We start from the raw sequence: 23,688 nt of genomic DNA on the forward strand, positions 1-23,688 counted from the left end.
AAAAAACCTTATTTTTAATTATTTTCTTTCAACTGTAGACCACCCCCACCCATATTCCCATGCCATATCACGGAGTGTTGGTGATACACGTGCCAGTTTCAAACGTGGTTTAGCATGCAGCATGGCGGCGCTGCTGGTTGAGGAACCCAAAACGGAACACATTGGGCAAATGGAACTCAGTTATTTGGATTCTGGCCATTAGTAATTTCATTTTGCTTCCCCCCCACTCTAGCTTGCAGAGATTCAAAGTGACTCCACTGTCTAGTGACACAACCTCAGGTAATAGAAAGCCAAGTGTACATGATACAACAGGAACATGCTTTGACAAACTGGAACATTCTTTCCCACCTCTTAAAATTGTTAATTGCATTATGAAAGCTTTACAATGCATTTTCTGAGCACATTTTTTTTTTTTTTTTGGTGATGACAACTAAAAGCTTGTTTCAAAAACCATCCTTCATTTCAATTATTTACATCCTGTGAAAAACTGTGAGCTTGAAAATACTTCTTCACTATCACATAATATATTACAGAATATTGAAACTGTTACAAGTACAGTAAAATACCTTCAATTCTATTTTCTTTCTTTCTTTGTTGTAAAGAAGCAGTATCAATATAATTGAGGTCCATACTAAAAAACGGTGTTGGTACTGCAATCGGTTTAATGTCAGCATATTTAAAAGTACCAATGGGCATGATTGGTTGAGTACACATTGCACGGTTACGGATATTTTTTTTTAAATGAAACTGTGAAAATATAGCAGTTTTAACTTTATACATCTTCATCTATAAAACACAGGCAAAGGCATAATACAGTAATACAAGCTGGTTTCCTAATAAGGTAAAATTATTTTAGCCTAAAGAAAAGCTATTTCCAACTCTGTCTCTTTTTTTAAAATTCTTGAAAGCAATACTAGATCTTAGTTCAGATCACACACATGCGCACAATTAGCCATATGCACTTGTGTGGGGACATGTAGGGAAATTCATGGGGGCAGAAGGGCACTGACGGTTGCTTATGCTTAGCGAACATCATTTTCTATGTGAAAAGAGCGAACAAATCAATGTTTTAAATATAATTATACACTAATATTTATTTTGATGTATTTACTTCCATCCCCCCCCCCCCAAAAAAATATCCTGAAAGGGCTCATGAGTTTTATTTATCGTGCAAGAATTTATCGATTATCAAAGACACCCTCGTACAAAGATATATTTGCAAAGATATATTTGCTTCAATACAGCTTTGGGAAGGCATGACATACCAGAACTTCCCCTGAATGGATAAATCTCAACAAGGAAAGCTCCCAAAATGGGAATATCAATCTGGCATCTCTAGCAATACCAGTCACTCAACCTTAATCTAAATAAGATGATTTCATCCAAGTGAATAAAATCAACAGAGTTCCGTGTGTGAACTCATATTGCAAAAGGCTGCTCTCAAAAGGGATCGCTTGCTACATCTTTTCAAACAAATGATTTGGAGGAGATGGTGATATGCTCAGGGTTGCCATATTTGCATCGTACTGTGTTCATAATATGCTGGGCTGGTTTAGGTGGGATGCTTGCAGTTTACAACCAAAGAACATCAGGTGTGAGGCTGGCCAGGAAATGATGTAGGTCGTGCTAGCGAAAGGCCAGTTCACACACTCACTGGGCGTAGTGCCCAATGCACACAAATGTGGGCACATACATCCCCCCCTTCCACCATGAATATCAGGAGGAAACGAGTACATGAATTGGGACTAAGAGTGAACCAATGTGCTGCACAGAAGAACCCACATCACATTGACCCTTCTTCTATGTGCATTAGACCCTTGGCCCTGTGAGTGCATTGATCAGTCAATATTTAAGCCATCTTTTCTGTTTCAGTTTGGTTTCTACTGGTTCAGTGTTGCTTCAATTCTTCTATCAGATTCACTGAAAGGAAACTCAACCTGGTTGCTGTTTAGTGAAAATATTGTCAGATTCCAACCACCTTGATATGCATTCTACGGATTTCTGCATGAGTTTGAGTGGGCTATGGCTGCATCAGGCAGGGCACAATACCATCACCATTGTATCAGGGGAGCTCTTCTGCACGTATCATTTACATGGCACAATTTTAAGGAGAAGAATGCATTACTGCAGCATATTTGGAAAAGAGAGAACCCTCCCCCTTTCTGTTCTAACAAACAAATAAACAGAGAAGAGATGCATCTATGTAACTTCTTCAATCCTAACGGACCCTTTTCTTTGATGGCAAGCTACTTTTAACAGTAGTGCTAAAAACAAAAGCCTCTCCACACTTCCTTTAGGGAAGCCAGTTCTCTTGCATACTGATTAACGTGGCCCAAAACAGACCAATTTCATTTTTAAAAAATCTCTTCCCATTTATAAGCCATGAATAAACAGAAGCTCCTTCACAGTGTGACACAATGAGGCTAAGTTAGCAGATTCCTAGCTAAATGCTATGCCAAATGTTGATAAATTTGTTTTGCCTCCACCCAGAGCTCCACAAGCGCAGAGGGAAGTGTTTTCAGATCGTTGCCCACATCAGTGGTCTCCCTTCTCATAGAAGGGAATGGGAAGCCCCAGTATGTATTGGACTACCTTAGCACAACGAGAACCTCTTGATCTTTATTTAGGCATCAGTTAGGAAAAGCTAAAATACAAAAAGTCGCCCATCTCTTGTCATATTCAGGTCACACTAACAAAGTCAAAACTGCTTTTTGAATGACAGGGGGTTGGGGGAGCTCACCTAGGAATCCCCCCCCCCATTCTCTGAACATTGTGTCATGCTGAATTTTGTTCTCTGCGTGATCAGTGAAGGGTTGGCTGATTTATCCTGCACTAAGAGTGACTTCTTGGGAATGATCCAGACACAATTATAATCCTACTTAATGTGAATAGGGGTGTTAAGTACTTGCTTAATTCTCATGGAAGCCCATGGAACTTGGAAGTGTCTCAGTTTGCCTGGCTCCTGCAGATAGACCTGCGGAATTTGCACTCTCTATGTACCCTGCTTGGTATAACTTGCACACACTTGTATAAAATGTGTGCAATTTCTGTGGGCTTGGGTGAGGGACAGAGCTGGTGGATTGTGTCCTTCGATTCTCTCCTTTTGGCGATAATTTCATCCTCAAGAAACAACTCATAGATGTTAGGATATATGACACATCCCATTGCCAGCTGAGTATTTTAGACATCTGAGCTGACCCAGAGCTGTGGTATGGCTAATTCTTAAGAAAGCCATTATAAATAAGTGAGCAAGCATAGTTCTCTCCAGGGAACTCCCCGAATCTCCCTTTGTTTTAATGGTCAGATTTAAATTCTTCATATAGGCCTAGAAAAGCCAATTTGTAGAAGCTTGCTTATTATGATTTACAATTCTGCTGATCCACCTTCTAGTCACATGTTCCTATCCCTGAACTACCAAACTTCTCCAGCCAAAGACTATTAAGCTGTGTGCCAGTGAGGGAATTAATACCAGCCCTTTCGAAACAAGAGACATACAGTGTGGTCCCATTTGTCCTCTACTGTCCTGTGATGAGAGCAATTCACATATTTCCCATTCAGATAAGCCCACTTCTGATGGTCCTTTTGGCTAAAAATCGGGAGGCAGGTACTAAATGCATGTATTGCAGCTGTGATAGGGGCAACTGTAGGCTTCTTGGTATGTTATCAATAACAGCATCCGGTATGTTCTATACTTATCATATTTTATTCTCTGTTTTGAATGTCCGTCTTACATTTGACTTCATCTAGCAATGTTTTATTTTGAAATCTTTGGGATTAGACTTTAGTTTCCCATTCATGTTGCCTTGAATATGTACTTAACTTTCTCCAGTAATGTTTTATTCCGGATTGTTTTCGCTGACCTTTTAATGTAGGTTGTAAACTGCTTTGATTTTTTCTTTCTTAAAATTTTTAATGCAGTACAGAAATGAAATTAATAATAACCATCATTATCATCTTTAAGAATATTTTAAGCCAGTCTGTAAGAAGTCAGGCTTTGTGGCCTGCTCAACGCTTCATTTTCTTTCTGCCTTTTTTGTTTTGTTTTTGCAGCCTGTCTCATCTATCATAAACAGGGTCTAGGGGAAGTTCTTGCCATCATTCGAGCAACACCATCAGAGCAAGAGAGTGAGATGGTTGGGCTTTAGTTTCTTAGGGAACTTTCAGGCAAAATCTGCCCATGAGAGCTACTTTCTTCCAGCAGAAAATGTTACTAGAATCAGTGAATCCCACCTGTCAAAACTGCTCCTTGACATACATGGATCAGATATTTGGCTCCAGATAGTCATTCTCCAGACATTTTTGGAATGCCTACCCACTCTGCCTCAACCCAGCACAACTTAAGTCATGACTAAGTTTTGCCGAAACCAACAGAAGACTAGCCATTGCTTTTAATAAGACTTGTTCACAGCGACATTTTCTGGACTGTGGTTCTATGTTTAGGAAACAGCAAGTGTTCGGAAACCTCACAAAATCTACTTAAAGTAGCTTCTTCCTGACTACTCCTGCCATTCATGTTGATGTATTCAATTCCCTTTCAGAAACAGCTATTCTTAGAGGCTGGAGCTCTAAGCACATTTACACTGAAAGTAAATTCTTCAAGCAAGTCGGAAGGCTGCTTCACACATGTGCATTCAGCATGGTGGCTGCAGAATTGACTCGATGGACCTGCATGTGTGAATGAGCATTGCAGATCAAGCAGTACAGATCCAAAGGTTTTATCCTATCCCATCCTGCAATGCTGTGCAATGGAATCAGTTCACACATTCAGTTCAGGAGTCAACACCTGCTGATTAGGGAAGAAATGAGAGATGAAGCAACGTACATGTATGTTTGAAGATTACTCACTTTCAAGTAAATATGCAGGGGGTTGGTTTAGGGATGGTGGGTTGAACTTTTTTTCCCTACTGTGCAGCCAGGATGTTACATTTTAATGGTCTCTTCCTGTTATAAATTAAGCAAACAGATGTAGATAGGGTTATTTCACACTGAAATGTTACTGGTGCCTGTTTTATAGATTCTAACAAAAACAGAGATTTACTTTAAATAAGGATTAAAAAAAAAATAGTGGCTTCTAGAGTCTGGCATGATGACAGAGGGGTAAATATGTAAAATACCGCCATCTTTATTGCATAAGTGTGCTGAGGAATCCTTTCGCTTCAAGGAGATTCGTTTGTATCCCTCCTCTTTCCACTCGCTAGAGCTGGCTTCGTAGATTGTTGATCACTCAACAATCAGGCGTGGTGATATTCTGCCGTGTTTCGATAATAATCTTTAAAAAAAGGCGGTGGTAGGAGAAAGAGGTGAGGAGGAGATCCAGGAGGCTTGTTCTTTCCAAATGTTTATGATATCCGGTCTTTGTGATAGCAGTAATTCTTCAGCAGGAAAACAAAAAGTGTGAGAAAAGGTACAAGCCATAAATACTTTTAAAAGGACATGGGTTAGAAAATAATGCCCACTCTTGTCGCATTCAGGCTATCATCTCCCAGGTGAAGGTGATAACTTTGCCCATGCTGGAAAAAAGCCGACTTCAGATGGGAGACAGAACAGTGGCACTACACTTCCTGCTTCTTTGTGTATATGGGACAACGTGGAAAGCCCCCTTTTGTGCTAACGCCATCAAAACGGGATTCAGCCCTGCTGAATTCGCTGTAGTTAAGAGAGACCCAGCTCTTGGTACTTCCTTTTTTTTTTTTTTTTGGTGGGGAGAGGGGACAATGTAGCCTTTTTCAGACAAGCATGTGCCTTCGGCGGTGCAACGCCAAGTGATCCGAACGAGAAAAGCTTCTATCACAGTCCGCGCACTTGAAGGGCTTCACTCCCGTGTGTTTGCGGTAGTGCCTCGTCAGTTCGTCTGAACGGGCAAACTTCCAGGTGCAGCCCTCCCAGGTGCACTTGTATGGTTTCTCTCCTAGGAGACAAGGGGGAAAGGCATCGTCATACTGGGTTCAGAAACCTTGGCAAGCTTAGTCTAGGAAAGGAAGATCAACGAGAGAGACTTGGTGCTCATGCAGCGTTGCAAATCACTTACCTGCCATACCTTCCGAGAACGGATATCATCAAGTCTCTAAAGTGTCAGGATTCAAGCCTGCAATGGCCTTGAACTGGAATTTCTGGGTGGTGACGGTGTCTGTTGTCACTACTACATAACTCAGGCCAAAGGCAATTGGCCATTACAGCAAGGAAGACTCTTTATACCAAGGATGGGGAACTTGCTGCCCACCGGATGTCATTGGACTCCAACTCCCAGCAGCCCCAGGCAGCAAAGCCAATGGCCAGGGATGCTGAGAGTTGTAGTCCAAGTCACGCCTGCTTTACAGAAATTGGCCACATTTTACCCCTGGTCCCTAACAAAGGCTCTTTTTTTAAGCTTGGGTACTGTTCTGACCTACCGTTGCTTCTTAATGATGATGATTAATTGAATTTATATACCACCCTATACCTGCGGTTCACAGAATAAAATCAAAATATAAAACCACAAAATGCATAATCAACATAAAAACAACAGCAATCCAACAAGCCCCACACTCAAATAGCCCCCCTTTCACCTGGCTAGCCAGTAGTATATGTGAAAAGAATTTAGGGATCTTGGTGGACCACAAGCTTAACATGAGTCCACAGTGTGATGCAGCAGCAAAAAGTGGCCAATGCTCTTCTAGGCTGCTTCAACAGAAGCATAATGTCCACGTCAAAGGAAGTAATTGGCTCTGTTCTGTCTTGGTCAGACCACACATGGAGTACTATGCCTAGTTCTGGGAGCCAAAAGATGGATACTGAAAAGCTGGAACATGTGTAGAAGAGGGCAGCCAAGATGACCAAGAGTCTTGAAAACAAGCCTTATGAGGAACGGTTGAAGGAGCTGGGTATGTTTAGCTCAGAAAAGAGGAGACTGAGAGGATAGCCATTTTCTAATATCTTAAGGGCTGTCCCATTGAAGATGGAGAGAGATTGTTTTCTTCTGCTCTAGAGACCCGAACCAATGGCTTCACGTTACAAGAAAGGAGATTCCGATTAAACATCAGGAAGAACTTTCTGATAGTAAGAGTTGTGGACTCTCCTTCATTGGCAGTTTTAAAGTAGAAGTTGGATGGCCATCTGTCATGGATACTTTAGTTGAGATTCCTGCATTGCAGGGGGTTGGACTAAATGACCCTCAGGATCCCTTTCCAACCCTACAATTCTATGATTCTATGACCCTCTGGCTTAAACCCAAAAGAAGCTGGGTTGTCAACAACTTGATAATCCACATTTCTTCAGCTACCAGATTATTGTAGCCAAGAGGATTTCTACCCTTGGCATTGCCCAACTGAAGCAATGGAAGAAGAACAGTTGTTTCACCTGGTTTAGTAGTGTTATCCTAGATTGAAATGTTCACATGTTCACAGCAACAACAGTGAAGGCTGTGGCATCGCTGTGTATCCCACCCTCAAGTTAAATGCCAAATGCTAACAGACAGTTGAAATATTTTTATTCATATCTAGATGGTCATGTTATTGGGCCCCAGGAATTTGGCAGCTGGTATATGGGCACGAACCGAGCGACAGATGGCCTGGCAATTGCTAAAGACAGCATGCATTGAAATGCAGTATGACATACTCTCGCCACAAACAGCTGGCTAGCAATCCCATACCAACACACCAATATATCTCCTCTGACTTGGAAGACAGTCCATAGCCAGAAATCTGGCAACTACAGAGGAAGTGACACAGGTCTATAAGGAAATGCAGAAAACAGGTCATCTGAGAGGTTTAAACTACAGTTATTAATTCGGAAAATAACAAGAACCTGCTGGATGAGGCCAATGGTCCACCTAGTCCAGCATCCTATTCTCAGAGTGACCTGTGCAAAGCTTGCAAGCTGGACATGAGTGCATCAACACAATTCACTGGGAATTGTTGTTGACATCCGTTTGTCTCGAGAGACGATGGAGTGTGCCTCCAGGGGTGAAGTCAAACTGCTGTGTTAGCAGCAAGTGAACTCCTTGGCGTGCAAACCTGGGCAGTGTGTCTGGAGGTCCGGGGCTGCCCAGACGATAAGACCCCTTATTGACCACACTAATGTGGTCCAAAGCAAAGCAATGTGTTTAGCACCAGCTTGGCTACAGGAGTTTCCGGAAAAAGGCATGCAAGGCACCATCCATCTTAGGACTCCACTCTGGACTTGTGAAGGGTTTACTCCTTAGCCTTTTCTACTCCCAAAGAGTAGACTTAATTTATTTAAATGCCAATTGCCCACCCACTTGTTCTTAAGCTAGGAATGAAAATGTCAAGGACCTGCTAATCTGCTATGAAGCTGGGGAAACATCTGATCATGCCCTGTTCTCCCTTCATTCGCCAATACATGGAAGGAAAATAAGAAAGTCACCACTGTTCCTCTTGCTTGCCATTCATCCCAGTGCTTTTCTTAAATTGGCACACAACATTGCAAGGCAGTAGCAGAGTCTTGTTTCTTACTGAGCCCATGGTCTCCCCATGTCCCATCCTTCTATCTAATCCAGCCTGGTGATCTTCAGACGTTGTTGGACTCAAACTACCACCAGCCCTAGACAGTGTTCAGAGATGATGGGAGCTGGAGACATCTGAAAAGCACCAGGTTTGAGAAGACTGCTATAATCTACATATTTTGTATCTTACGAACATAAAAAGAGTCCATCTAGATCAGTCCATCTTTCTCCTTGCATCCTGTATCCAATGATGGGCAGTCAGATTCTTCCCATTTGAGCACAAAGGCCTGACTCTTAAGCAAGCTCAACATTGAGGGAAGAGGATTCATCTTGTCTGGCAAGTCTTGTTTTGTTTTCATGGTGGAAAAAGGGAGGGGTGGCATCAGAAACCAAGAGAACAAAAGGAGAGGCAGAATCTCAAGCTAGTGCTGAGCGCTAGTAATTTATTATTACAAATAAATTGCCCAATGCTTTTTCAATAGAAATCCTTTTGAAAGGACATTCTCCCAGTGAGCTGTTTTAGCTGGCGTACTGCACTAAGAATATGTGCACGACCTTTTGCCCCGAAGAAGAGTTTCCATGCAATAATAAATTACTACTTTTGAGCACCAAGAGCTCCTCCTCACCTTTTGTTCTCTCTCTACCCCCACTCCCCCAATTTCATGGCCACAATCCAAAACAGAGCTTTTGTTTCCAACACATGGGATTCAGAGCGCTTGCATCTGTGTTGGATAGTGGCCTCTATGTTTACATGTTCTCTCATTAAGAGTTTACCCCACAGCTAGTGATGGGCGGATCTGTTCATTTTATCTCCTCCAGTCTTCAGTTCTCCACATTTCCACACCAGCCTGCAATTATTATTTTCTAAAGTCTCCATCAGCATTTTTGTGTAATTTTCTCTGAATTTTGCCTAACAAACACATTTTTACAGAGCAATTTCCGCTAATAAAACACATTTTTGTATGCTATTTTCACTGATATATGCATTTCTATGCACACTTTGCTTTATTATATACATTTTTCGAACCGCTTGCCTGCCTGGAGAATTGCACCAAAAAAAATAATATTAGGAGAACTGCTAATTCCACAGGACAGCTGTGTCTTTTATTTCTCGTGCTGTTTTAGAAAGTGCAAATTGGGTTGGTTCTCCTTTCAATTTGAACTGCATTTAATTTCTCCTCCCGCACCGTCCCACCCCACCCCACCCCCCAAATTTAAGCACCACTGAATGCAAGCCCATGGCTTTTCATGTGCTCCTGATTGTTCCTCTGCAACAGGACCAGCATTCGTTGCTGTTAAAATTCATCACCAAACGCAAGACCCATCATTTTCCAAGGGGCACCAATCAACCTGGCGTCATACAATTTCAGGAGGCTGACAGGCAGGCAGACATGCTCCAGCCCACAGAGGGTCAGCTACTTATGGATCCACCTTGCTGAACCAAAGTGGGTCCTCACCTCTGCTCTATTCACTGCTACAGGTAGCCTCAAGACCCACCTTTGTAGCTACTGTTAGTGGGATATCTGCCGCCTCTTCCATGAGTCTCCCACACCAGGTCAGGGCGACGTAAAAACTCACAGGGCTATCTTAACAGCAAGCTTAGAATACCACACTGGGAAAATTGGACTAGCTGAGTTTAGAATTAGCTCCCACCCACCCCCTTTGTTGGTTTTGCTGAATCAAAATGGGAATTAGCATTCCCCGGCTCCTTGAACCACCAGTACATTGCACCCCAAAGCACTTGATGGCTTCAGCTCCACTTTCCAATGCATTTTGAGCAGATAAAGTTGAAGATTAGGTAAAGATAGTTATAGTTGGCAGCCGGAGGGTAAGCTATAATAAACTATAATTTGCAGCTTTGACTCTAACCCAAAGGAGACCTTAGTCATTTTTCAGCAGCTATTTTTAATACAAATATTTAACATTTCCCCCAAACAACCCTTGAACATGCCCACATGCTGAACTCCCCATTAATTACTGTTGTTAAATGATTGTTCACCACACCCATAACCTGATACAGCAAAAGGGCGGGAGGGGGGAATGATTATACTTCAAGCATGACCTGGAATCCCAACAAAGTCTAATTAAAGTGCATGGCCACCTCGACTACCAAATTAAATCTGAAAGGCAAATCTTTCATGCCATTTATGCTCCCATTCACTTGGCGAGGGGGGCGAGAGTACTTAGCCAGTAGTTATGCAGGTGACTAACTGCATTTTGGGTTGTGCCCAAAATACACATTACTTGGACAATAAAAGTGTTTTAATTTAATGTGAAAACATCGCTGTAATTGACATAACCTCCGAGGGAACATGCAAACAGGGAATTGGCATTCTGTGTATGGAGTGGGACAAAGAGTGGGAACAGCTGCTGATTCTCCTTTGTTGATGGGTGGGGTGCTCCCGGGAAAGGTCTCTGGCCCCTTCCCATGTTACGCTGGTGGCCTGGGAGATGCTGAACCTTTTATTTCCATTTTTGTTTAAGAAGGTTTTCATTTTATTCACAAAACATTATTTTATTACCAATTTAACATTTGCACATGCCTATTCTCCCCCCCTTCTTTCCATGTCAAAAACACGTATTTTCTTATTCCCCTTTTCTCCTTAAAAAACAAGACATGCAGTCCAGGCATTTACACACATGTGTCTATTACCCCAAAATTGAAGGGGTGAAGAAATAAACTGTATTCCAAGCAAGATTACAATAACCCCTTTCCTAGAATTTGAATAGTGTGGCCGTTTCAAGCTTGCAAGTTATAACATTTCATGTCCTAGTTTTACATGACCATAGGGCATCCATAGCTGCTACACTGTGGAAAAAATGTGGGACTGGACAGCAGAATTTCCAAAAGCCCATGGAAGCCGCCTGGGTGAGTTTAAAGGACAATAGTTATTTCAGTTACAGATAGGTAGACAATAGTTATTTCAGTTTCAGAATGCTTCCAGGTTACAATCAAGTTCTGGTACAAGAAGCTCATCGTATCCTGTTCAGTGCAGGGATTTCGTCAAGTTCCTCAAACTTGGCATCTATTGATGCAATGTCTGTCATGAGACCTGATGGAGGACACAAAGGCCGCTTCAGGTTATAACTACTAAGGGTCAAGAATAGGGATGAGGATCCCTACCTGCTGAGCATGTCCTAGTGCCCCCCAAAACAGCAACAGTTCATCTAGTCCTGGGCTGGCATGGTAGAGGAGAGGACATTAGAAGAATAGCCTGCTAGATATTTCTGCTTTTAATGCTGAATTGTAAACTGTTGCAGCCCACCCTGGGGCCTGTGAATGAAGGGTGGGTAATAAATTTAATCATCATCATATCTGTATCAAATGAGACATCAAGCCAGCTCAGTTGAACTCAGTTGAGCCCCGTGATGTGGACTCACATCTTCATATTTTCTTGCTATGCTGAAAACTGGGGCAGCCAGAATTTGTATAATGTATTTTAACTGCACTGCACTATGTGCTACTGGGACCAGTTCAAGATGTTGGCAATGGCCTATATGGTCCCAAATGACTCGGGGGCCAAGTATATGCAATACCTCCTCCAATACCAGCCAACTCAGTTATTAAGATGGTGTTTCTTATGAAAATTCACAGTAGGGGAATGTGCCATAGAGTCTTCTCAGTGGTAGCAATCTAACTCTGGAATGTTACCCCCTTTGTGATAGCTTTGTTTTCTTGATGCTTAGATGTCAGCTGCAGAATTTTTAAACTCAGGCTTTTATAAAGTGAGGTTAGATTGTTTTTAATACCTAACAGTAGCAGTTTTGATGGTTCTGATTCTCACAGGTATTTTATAGTTGTCTTGGTAACTGTTGCATTATTTATGGTGTCGTGTTTTTACTTTACTTTATTTTTATTGTAAGGAACGGGTGGCGCTGTGGTCTAAACCACTAAGCTTCTTGGGCTTGCCATTTGGAAGGTTGGCAGTTCGAATCTGCACGACGGGGTGAACTCCTGTTGCTCTATCCCAGCTTCCGCCAACCTAGCAGTTTGAAAGCATACCAGTGCAAGTAGATAAACAGGTACTGCTGTGGCGAGAAGGTAAACCATTTTCCGTGTGCTCCGGCTTCCATCACGGTGTTCCATTGTGCCAGAAGTGGTTTAGTCATGCTGGCCACATGACCCGGAAAGCTCTCTGTGGACAAACACTGGCTCCCTTGGCCTGAAAGCAAGATGCGCGCCACAACCCCATAGACGCCTTTGACTGGACTTAACCATCAAGTGGGTCCTTAACCTTATTTTATTGTACATCACTCTGAACTTCCTTGGTAGGAAGGGAGATTCAGAAATACAACAAATGAATGAATGAATAATAAAACCGCACCTAGGTGTAAATTTTCTTCTTCAGGGCAACAGCAATCAATGATGTTTCACTTCATTGTGCACTTGCCACCCAGATGAAAACACAAAGGTGATGTCAAATTGGGCCTTATCTGAAGTGTGAAAATGAGGAAAGTGTATGGCAAGTTAAGTTTCATTGTTATGTGGACTCCTACATGGTTCAGACAACTTCAGCTATGACATTGCAAACCTATAAAAGGACAGTGGCTTCCTGAAGCAGCCATACTCACACAGAGTTGCAAAGCCAAGCAGATTATCACAACACAGTTTGCATACATTGAGCTGCATCAAAGCAGACAGAATATACTGAGTCACAAACTGATCAGAAATGACTGTGTCTTCAGTCACTTGCTCTCACGAGAGCACTTTGATTCAGTATGATTTAAGTATGCAATATAAGTGAATGGGCTGAATCATCTTTATCTGTTTGGGGGAAGTTATTGAACGTAAGCTTTGTAGAACCATCGCAATAGCAAATTATGCAAATAAATGCTCTCATTAGCACATTGACATTGAGCAAACACATGGGAACTATATGTTCTAAGAACAGAATAACTTATTCATAATCCATTACGGGTCAACTTGGGGCAAAGTCCCAGAAATTGCAACTACGGATTAGTTTCCTTGTTCTAACACTGACTCATATGGACTTTGGGCAAGTTGTGATATGATGTATAATAAATCAGGAAACTTAAGGAAGAATATATATCCCTCGTCTTATTCTTCTGTTGGTTAATGTGTCACTCCTACGTTCAGGCCAAGTTCTCTTCTAAAGTTACCCTTCCCCTATTTCCTCACAAATTGCCTGCTGTTGTCTGCAAACAATGTCGAAAAATGAGGCATAGGTCACCAAGTTGTGGTGAGGATCCTGAAGGAGGAGATTCTAATCCAACCTTCATCAACCTGGTACCCTCCAAGTTGACAAAGGCTGTTCTAATCAATGGTTCGAAGAACTCATTGACTAAGAGGCCAGCTTGAGAGATGTGCCCCAGAATCCTTTGCAGCATCACAGTAGGTCCTGCAACACAGCTCTTGGAATTTGCATAGCTTTCCTGACATCCCAGAGTCTGAGCAATTCTTCTCTCTGGTCCCAACTAGGTGTACTTCTGGGCATAATAGGGGCATACAGGAGGTGTATTATGAAAATCTGAGCCAGGAGTGAAGCTTGTAAGAGGGAAGTCCAAGATATGCTGAGAAGGTTTCATAGATTTATCGCGAATCCAGTCCGTATATCATTTAGGACATTTGCACTACAAATTTATGGGAGCATGCTACCAATTTAACTGATCTGACTTCCGACTCAGAATCCTGGGAACTGAAGTTTTGTAAGGTGCTGAGGATTTTGTTAATTTGGTGGTAAGAGGAAATAAGCATGTATTACCATTTTATAGGTCAGTATAGTAAAAGCTATGGTTTTCCCAGTAGTGATGTATGGAAGTGAGAGCTGGACCATAAAGAAGGCTGATTGCCGAAGAATTGATGCTTTTGAATTATGGTGCTGGAGGAGACTCTTGAGAGTCCCATGGATTACAAGAAGATCAAACCTCTCCATTCTGAAAGAAATCAGCCCTGAGTGCTCACTGGAAGGACAGATCCTGAAGCTGAGGCTCCAATACTTTGGCCACCTCACAAGAAGAGAAGACTCCCTGGAAAAGACCCTGATGTTGGGAAAGATGGAGGGCACAAGGAGAAGGGGACGACAGAGGCCAAGATGGTGGGGCAGTGTTCTCGAAGCTACAAACATGAGTTTGACCAAACTGCTGGAGGCAGTGGAAGACAGGAGTGCCTGGCGTGCTCTGGTCCATGGGGTCACGAAGAGTTGGACACAACTAAACGACTAAACAACAACAAACCATTTTATATTTCCGGTGTAGTTAAGCACTTGCTGTTCCAGTTCTTTCAGCCCATACCTAATTTTTCTATAGTCTTAAGGAGCACCATTATCTTGGCAATTCTGGAAAGGGATTCACGTTCTAATCCACGTGAGTGACAAGTGGTATAGAAACTTAAGTTTTAGTACGGAACCAGAAAGGAAAACACGGAACTCAGAAAACAAAATGCTAAGAATCAGCTTCCTCTACTGCTTGCATAGCTATGCTTTCTAAAGCAGGGTGAAACATGTCCCTTAGGTTACAATGCAAAGTTTATACAGCCTTTTTCTACTACCCAAGGGTCCATAGTCCATTCTTAAGGGAGAGCTGCCAAGCTGGCTGTTTGCTCAGGTACAAAGTTGCGAGCGTATTTCTTTGGCCACAGCCCTTTGCTTACAGCTTGGATGCAAGCAAACTACACCCAGAGAGTTTCCTGTTGAAAAAGACTGACCATTTCTACTTATTGTGAGATTACCTTGAAAGCTACCCATGCTGAAATAATTGTTCTTGCTTAAAACAAACACTGACATCTCTCCAATTGCAGCACCTTCCTTCCCGAGGAAGCTGCTGTCTAAAAAAAACTAAAAATTCCTTGATCGAAAGTTATTTCCCCCTGTTCGTCATTACACAAATATTTGTCCCATTCAACACAGAAAGGCCGAAGCATCATAATGACTTGCAAAAGACAAGAGTCCTGCCCTGAGTGCTGGAGGGGGTATGAAGGCGATCTCATATTTTTCCGGTCCTGCTATGGTCTCTGGCCAGACAGACTGCAACTTTTTGTAGTGCTAATACCTCTCAACCTTTTCTCTGTTTGAAATGCTGGACACAGAAAACAGTTAACATTTTTAGAGCAAATCACTTGAAGAAAACATGCTCAAGGCAATATTGCAAAACCCTAGATAGAAAAAACATGTTGTAGTAGGGGTTGGAGACAAAGCGCTGTGGTGACCAGCAAGGGTGGCAATGGGATCCTAGATTGTCTCACTTCTTACCAGGACGTACAACCAGAGCTTCTTGTCTCCTTGAAATTAAGGGGCCTTGAATTACTGTATTTTTCACTCCATAAGACGCACCTGACCATAAGACGCACCTAGTTTTTAGAGGAGGAAAACAAGGGGGGGAAATTCTGAACGGAACAGTGGATGTTTGATTTTTGTGGTTCATGCTGTGGCAGCCTCCTTTATCGCTAGAGTCCCTTATCTCCCGATCGCTTGTTGATCAGCTGCTAAGTGGCTTTGTTTCAACACCCCTTCCCTCTTTCTAAAAAAAGAAAAGAAAAAAAAAGCATGATCTGCTTTTCACCCCTGGGCAATTTGGCTCCAGGGACCACGCATTCACTCCATAAGATGCACAAACATTTCCCCTTACTTTTAGGAGGAAAAAAAGTGTGTCTTATGGAGCGAAAAATACGGTACTTGCCTCTGTTTCATGGGACCTTCTGCTCTGGACTGTTATGTTTCACCCACAACACCTCATTTTTATTAAATTTATATCCCACCATTTCTCCCAAAGGAGCCTAAAGATGGTTGCTATTTGGTTTAACAGAGATCCAATCTATTAAAAAATGCCTGATATGGAATTATAACATAATTATAAGCATGCTTTTGTAACCCGTGACTGGATTTAATAAGAACCCACTTTTTAGGAAGTATTTCTTAATGTTGCTGCAAATGGAGTATTTCCAGTGGTATCATTGGTTTTCATGTCATCTGTGGGTGAACTACAACCTGAAAATTATTCATATTGCTCTGGCAGTTGGTTAGTCATAACGTTATGGCAGAAAGAAGTATTGATTTCCATGGGGCAAGCACAAGGTTTTGCACTGGCTTCTGAATATGCGTTTGGAGTAAGGTTGACTGGATGATCCAGAGATCTGCTTTCCTAAAGGTCTACCAACAACTACAACGGCACAATGGGACCTCTGCATTCAAAGGCAATAAACCTCTGCATTCCAGATGCTGCGAAAAATGGAGGTGGTTCTGCCTTCATGCTTATGAACCTCCCAGAAGCATCTGAGCATCTGACCTTCCAAGGCTCTTCACATTATACAGCTCCATCCTACACATGTTTACTTGGAAGCAAGTCCTCCAGAGTTCAGCAGGGCTTACTTCTGGGAAAAAGTAGACAAGACTGCAATGTTATGGTGCTTTCAGGCACCATAAAAATCAGCCAATATTAGCTTCCTCCTTGTTATACATGGTAACTTGCAGGGCTGGTCTCAGGACCTCTGGAAAGTTGCTCTTTCATACAGAAGTGCAAAATGGGCATTCCACTGGTGGTCAAGCTATAGCATGGTTTTCACAAGTGGTACAAACAGTGAGGGTCTGTGGAAGTCTTGGAGAGGAGCAGGGAGTTTGTGCGGCTGGGTACAGCGCAGAATGAGGCCTGTTGTCTTGTATGCTTCCTCTGCAGCACTGTTGCTTTCTCCCAAGCTCTGGAAAAACCACGTCAAGGCACGCAGCATTGTAGAAGTATGGTAGCATAAACCGGCATACCTTCCCTCATGCCTTGCATTTTTTTGTGGCACACTACCATATTTGTCACTCTATAAGATGCACTTTCCCCCTCCTAAAAGGTATGGGGAAATGTATGTGCATCTTATGGAGCGAATGCAGGCTGCGCAGCTATCGCTGAAGCCAGGATTGGTGCGCACCGATCCCTCTTGCTCTCCTGGCTTCAGCGATAGCCACGCAAAGCCTCCTGAGCGCAGCGGGAGCGCTCCTGCCTCTTTGCTCAAGAGGCTTGGCGTTACTTTCGCTGAAGCCAGGAGAGCAAGAGGGGTCGGTGCGCAGTGATCCCGCTTGCTGTCCTTGCTTCTGGCTTAGCCACGCACAGCCTCTTCTGGGCAGGGGGAGCCTTCATCCCACTGCCTGAAGAGGCTTCGCGCAGCTATCCCATAAGCCAGAACAGCAAGAGGCTATCCCAGAAGCCAGATCCCTCTTGCTGTTCTGGCTTCTGGGATTCAGAATATTTTTTTTCTTGTGTTCCTCCTTCAAAAAATAGGTGCATCTTATGGTCTGGTGCTTCTTATAAAGCAAAAAATACGGTAGTTGCAAGGGTTGACTACCCCTGGAATTTTTCGGCGGGCCCAGGATGGTTGTTTCGAGATTTCTGCCTAAAAACCATACTGCTTCAGCCCTGAGAAACTGTTTACATGTTTATGAAGATGCAAACACTTCCAAATGGCATTTCATGTTACCACAAATCAACTCCATGGGTAACTGAACGGGGAGCTTACATCTGTCTACTTTAAGTGACCTTAAATCTGTAACGTATATATTCTGCACAGCCCCCACGCAGCTGTAGGGCCCGGTTTTTAATCTTGTTCTAGGAATGCATGTGGGCTGAAGTTCTAGAAGGCACACTATTAAGCAGTGATTTGGACTTTGGGGAAATCTTATTCTTTGAACATAATGAAATCATCAGCATTCCCAGGTGGCACACGCGCAGACATAAACACACACACAACTATTTAGAAAGCCAACAGTCACTGCCGAAAATCTTTTCATAACAACTCAGAGACCGAGCACAATCGAAGGATTGCTTTTCTTCATCCCTCTAACACACTGTTGTGGGAATAACAATTTGGGATCTATTCCAGCTGGGCACTATGTCAGACCTACAGAGCAGAGCAATCATTCTCCAGCATGCATGTGTGTGCATTTATGGATGCTTTATGATCACACCCTTGCAATCACACCTGCATGTTCAGCAGAATGCTGCATTCACTTGCACCTGAACCCTAATGTAGAAACGGAGTCCTGGGATTTTGATAGAACTTATTTCCACCGTACGTATTTGCTACATTTATATTTATGGTTGCCATATTGAAGAACTGTGCTCTGGCCCTCCTCATGCTTTTGGGACTATCATCTCTCATAGTCTTTGACCACAGGCCATGCTGGCTGGGACTGATAGGAGTTGGAATCTAACAACACCCCTGAGCTCTGGAATGGCAAAACACTGTCCGTTATCTAGAAGCACTAGATTGTGGCTCACTAATTTACCATAGGCTCACAAAAAATAAGATTTCCTAAACGGTCCAGTTATCATGTCTCAGGGTCACTGTTGCCTGGTATTCTCTAAGTAGTCTGTAATAATACGGACTCATTGTTAAAACCGTGTTTATGGAAGACAACCTTGCTCGGCTACGAGTGATAGCCAAAGAAGAAGAATTCTCTAAGTCATAACTTTCAGAAACTAAACATGACCGTGTCCATTTAGTGTGGCATAGCCTTAGGCCAACGAATTTGACAATTAGAAGCCCATTTTACCTATTCTAACAAGCATCTCAAGTTCTTGGTCACTGTGGCGACCACACAGGGTCCCCGGACATTTCACAGTCTATTGATCCCTGTGCCACCACTTGATTTTTCGCTGCCACCACCCAGGCCCTACCTGGTACAATACTGAGTCCAGTCAGGTTTAAATTGGAACATAAACTTCTTTTTATTTATTGCAGTTTAACAAGTGTGTGGTTTTATAAACGGTATCGGTCAATTACAATAATAGGGTGCCTATTAAGACCTATAACTTCCGCTACCTGCTCTCCCTCACTAAACCACCTCTCAGATATTTACTTGTCTTCCTAGCCCCTAACTGTTCCTGACTCAGATTATTTCTCTACACTAACTCAACCTCCCCACAGACTCTATCCCAATTCACTCCCACTCCAACCAAACACCCAACTCCCAACGAACTCCCCCCTTTCGCCCCTCCCAGAGCTGGTTTTATAGTCTCCCTGACTCCACCCCTGGGTTCTGATTGGGTAACCTGTTTAACTATTTCACCTCTAGCACTCTCATATGTTAACGTCACAGTCACCAATTCCTTATTTGTCACTCTGGGTGCTATGTGAGCAGAAGATCACAACAGTAACAACAGCTCAGTCAGTAGAGCATGAGATTCTTAATCTCAGGGCTGTGGGTTCGAGCCCAACGTTGGGCAAAAGATTCCTGCATTGTAGGAGTTTGGACTAGATGACCCTCATCCTGGTCCCATCCAACTTTGCAATTTTATGATTCTATTATTCCAGAGCCCAGTCTTTTTGTATTACATGCTCTATCCTAATATCCTTGAGGTGTTTATTTACAATCAAGTGGCATATAATGTTTTGTGTTTTAGTTAAAGAACTAAATTGCGAGACAGGACTTGAAAGCGGAAAACCTGCTGAAGGGAAGGAGGGAAGTCCTCCTTTGCTTGGCAGAGCAAAAAGTATTTGTGTTTGTTATTGTATTGTCGAAAATATTGTTTAAAGAGGAAAATAATAAAAATAAATTTTATTAAAAATATAAAAAATAATATTTTGGGTTTTTTAAAAATTAACAAATATATAAAAATCCTTTAGCCTTGCAGCAATCCATTTGCTGACTGCACTGCAAAAACAGGTAACAAAAATGAAAGCTGAAGAATACGATTCATTTATCTATACTGCAGGCAGAACTGACTGAGGTTATTTGCTTCTGGAAGCAGAAAATCTAAGTGGTTTTGGTTTTAGAAAATAAGAAATAAATGTCAAAACTGCTACTCTTTACTGGTAAATCAGTTTGCTCTCTGAGGCAATTGCTTCACTATGTCTTATGACAGAGATAGCCCTGAAGAGTAGCTTCTAGTGGTTTCCGTAGTGAAATTGGAAATATACACAGAAAGATAAAGCTACACTTGAAGTACTGCTAGTATTGGTATTTCAACCTTAAAGTAGTAAGGAGTTCGGGCTGATGACGTAACCTTTCAGTCTGGCAAGGTTGTTGTGGGACAAATTGTTGTCACCTGTGGCATAAATGAACGTGGAGAATTTGCCGTAAAGAAAGCCAAAGAGTCTACAGAATGGAGACCAACCCCGAGAGGATTAGAAGGAGAGAATGACTCGTCTCCATTCTGTCAAATGAAGGGATTACTCTAGGCAAGTAAATTTCTCTCAGGTAGAGCAGACAAATAGTATTAAACCATTCTTAACCAAACAAAAGGTACTGAATGGTGCTTAAAGGTCACAGAACAAGTCGAACTTATTTTTCATGTCTCCAGTCATGGGTCTTACCTGTGTTTCCAACTACTGAAAGGGGAGAAAATATGAACAAAGACTAATGACAGGTGCCATTTCTTATTCAAATAAATATCTGGTGGAGCCTGAGGAATGCAGAGTTTAAACAGGCTCAGACTAAACAAAACACAAAAGTTGTCTGCCACCCTCTCTTCTGCAGGTGTCTCAGATTTATTAAAAAGGAAAATACCTTGGACCACAGGATGTCCTGTAACAAGGCTGCATTTCTGACTGCATTTAGCAAGGCTGCATTTAGCAGTGCCTCCATGTGCAGATCAGCAAACTTAGACAGCATCTTAAAAAGTAGAGACATCACCTTGCCAACAAAGGCCCGTATAGTAAAAGCTATGGTTTTCCCAGTAGTGATGTATGGAAGTGAAAGCTGGACCATAAAGAAGGCTGATCGCCGTAGAATTGATGCTTTTGAATTATGGGGCTGGAGGAGACTCTTGAGAGTCCCATGGCCTGCAAGAAGATCAAACCTCTCCATTCTTAAGAAAATCAGCCCTGAGTGCTGACTGGAAGGACAGATCCGAAGCTGAGGCTCCAATACTTTGGCCACCTCACGAGAAGAGAAGACTCCCTGGAAAAGACCCTGATGTTGGGAAAGATGGAGGGCACAAGGAGAAGGGGAAGACAGAGGACGAGATGGTTGGACAGTGTTCTCGAGGCTACCAGCATGAGTTTGAGCAGACTGCGGGAGGCAGTGGAAGATAGAAGTGCCTGGCGTGCTCTGGTCCTTGGGGTCACGAAGAGTCGGACACGACTAAACGACTAAACAACAACAACCATGTGCAGATCAGGAGCCCCAAAGTCTAGTGAGAGAGGCTTCTCTACTAGCTCAGAATCAAGGCATTTTCTTTCAGACACGATCGTGATCCTCTGAAATAATACTAAAGCCCATCAAGGCTGCGTATTGTACTCTCAGTTTTCCTGGAGTTGGTGTCACAAAGTGACCCAGAGCATAAGCTATAAGCTGATCAGCCGCAAACTCACAAGCTGGCCTTATGCTCTCTGCCCCTGATTTGCTCTGAAATGTGGGGACAACACCACTAGGCCTCCTTTGCAGGATTGTCAAGAGGATTAATTAAATAATGTGCCTGAAGTGCTCTGCAAATTTGAAGTGTGCTATCCATCACATCTGAACTGGGCTAATGGCTGCTAAGAGATGGACTGTTGATAGGTCCCCTTCGTTATATTTAAGCAGGCTCAAAGCACTTTCTTTTCATCACAGGCCAAGTACTCCGAATTATAACATTATGAACTCTTCAACTCCAACCCTGAATCTTCCAGTGGAGATCATGTGGACGCACAAGACCTTAGATCCAGCTCCAGGCCTTCTGCTGCAAGGCTACTGAGACTGCAAGTTCCCTGGGGCATAGAATCATATTTTGTCACTATTACACTGCAATGTAACGGGACGCGGGTGGCACTGTGGTCTAAACCACAGAGCCTAGGGCTTGCCGATCAGAAGGTCGGCAGTTCAAATGCCTGCGACGGGGTGAGCTCCCATTGCTCGGTCCCTGCTCCTGCCAACCTAGCATATCAAAAGCACCTCAAAGTGCAAGTAGATAAATAGGTACCGCTCCGACGGGAAGGTAAACGGCGTTTCTGTGCGCTGCTCTGGTTTGCCAGAAGCGGCTTAGTCATCCTGGCCACATGACCCGGAAGCTGTACTCCGGCTCCCTTGGCCAATAAAGCGAGATGAGCGCTGCAACCTCAGAGTCGGCCACGGCTGGACCTAATGGTCAGGGGTCCCTTTACCTTTTACACTGCAATGTGATGGGACACTAAATAAAAAGAAAGCTACCATTAAAGAATGTATTAGTGTAAGCCACGTGTTAGTGTAAGCCAGTGTTAGAAACAGAGAAATGAAAGCACTGAGCTAAATGGCACCTTAAACCTAGGCACAACAATGGAATGTCTAGGCGTCTTTTTTTATAACAAGAATACAAAGCTGAAAAGGAATGAACTGCAGCAGTTCATTTTTCACATGGTCTAGTCTTCTCCCTGTCCACCCCCCTGATATTCTTAAGAGGGGTCTCTTCTCCAGTCTTCAGAGAGTAGCTGAAAATGGGGAGGCAGAAAAAGGTCCTCCTTTCCTTCCACTCTGCAGTTTTAATCTGAAATGTTAGGCACAGTACTGCGCCCAGAGCTCAGAAACCGCTTGCGCCAGTGGCATAGCGTGGGTTGTCAGCACCCGGGGCAAGGCAAGTAATTTGTGTCCCCTAACCCATGGATTTGCGCCCCCTAACCCTAACCCCCAGATGTTGCGCCCGGTGTGGCCGGCCCCCCCTGCACCCCCCACGCTACGCCACTGGCTTGCGCTAATGAAATTCCCCGTCGCAAAATGCGCCTAGAAGTTTCAAACACTGGTGTAAGCGTAGAGTCATGCGTAGTCATCCTTCCCACGCTGTATTTCAAACTGGTAGGAACACATATGTGTCATGATTTAAGTTGTGGAAGATACTATTGACTAAACCCATTGAAATGAATAACTATGACAAATTTAGAGCCTTTAATTTCAGTGGGTCTATTCCGAGTAAAAATTACTTTGCTACAACTCTTAGTCATAAGCCCCTTCTCCTCGGTCAAGGTTGTAAGGAATTCAAGGGCAGGTTTGTAAATAGCTACTTGTCTGCTGTGGTAAATAAGAATCCTCTCCACGTGACTGGACAAGAAAGTTCAAGTCAGAAGACTGGGATCTTTTATTCATTTTTAATCTGTTTATATACCACAAATGACTAACACACATAGGTATTGATAGGTGGGCTAGAAAAAGGCTTGTGGACTAGCAGGTTTGGACAACTTTTTGGAAAACAATGTACATTTGTTTCTTGTATGGCAACCAGTCGCTTTTGCCTGTGGAAAAATGGTCTAGTAAGACAGAGGCCATAATTAGCACAAATAAGTTCTTTTGTATGAAACTGCCTCTATGGTTTTTTGAACTATACATGTGGAGAGACAGACTTGAACAACAGATACATGTTTT

General features: G+C 42.9%; 1 protein-coding gene across 6 annotated transcripts in view; it reads right to left on the reverse strand.

Annotated features, from left to right (window-relative positions):
• Positions 1-165: 165 nt before the first annotated feature.
• KLF12 (KLF transcription factor 12) overlaps positions 166-23,688 on the reverse strand; it is a 233,455-nt gene continuing 209,932 nt past the window's right edge. For all 6 annotated transcript variants that reach the window (XM_083737878.1, XM_083737875.1, XM_083737879.1 and 3 more), the window contains one exon: positions 166-5,908. In XM_083737878.1, the coding sequence (XP_083594004.1) occupies positions 5,727-5,908 (182 nt within the window). In that variant the 3' untranslated portion in view covers positions 166-5,726. The remainder of the gene's footprint in view (positions 5,909-23,688) is intronic.

This window comes from Podarcis gaigeae (genome assembly GCF_964106915.1).
Source record: "Podarcis gaigeae genome assembly, chromosome: 4".
Taxonomy (NCBI): Eukaryota; Metazoa; Chordata; class Lepidosauria; order Squamata; family Lacertidae; genus Podarcis; species Podarcis gaigeae.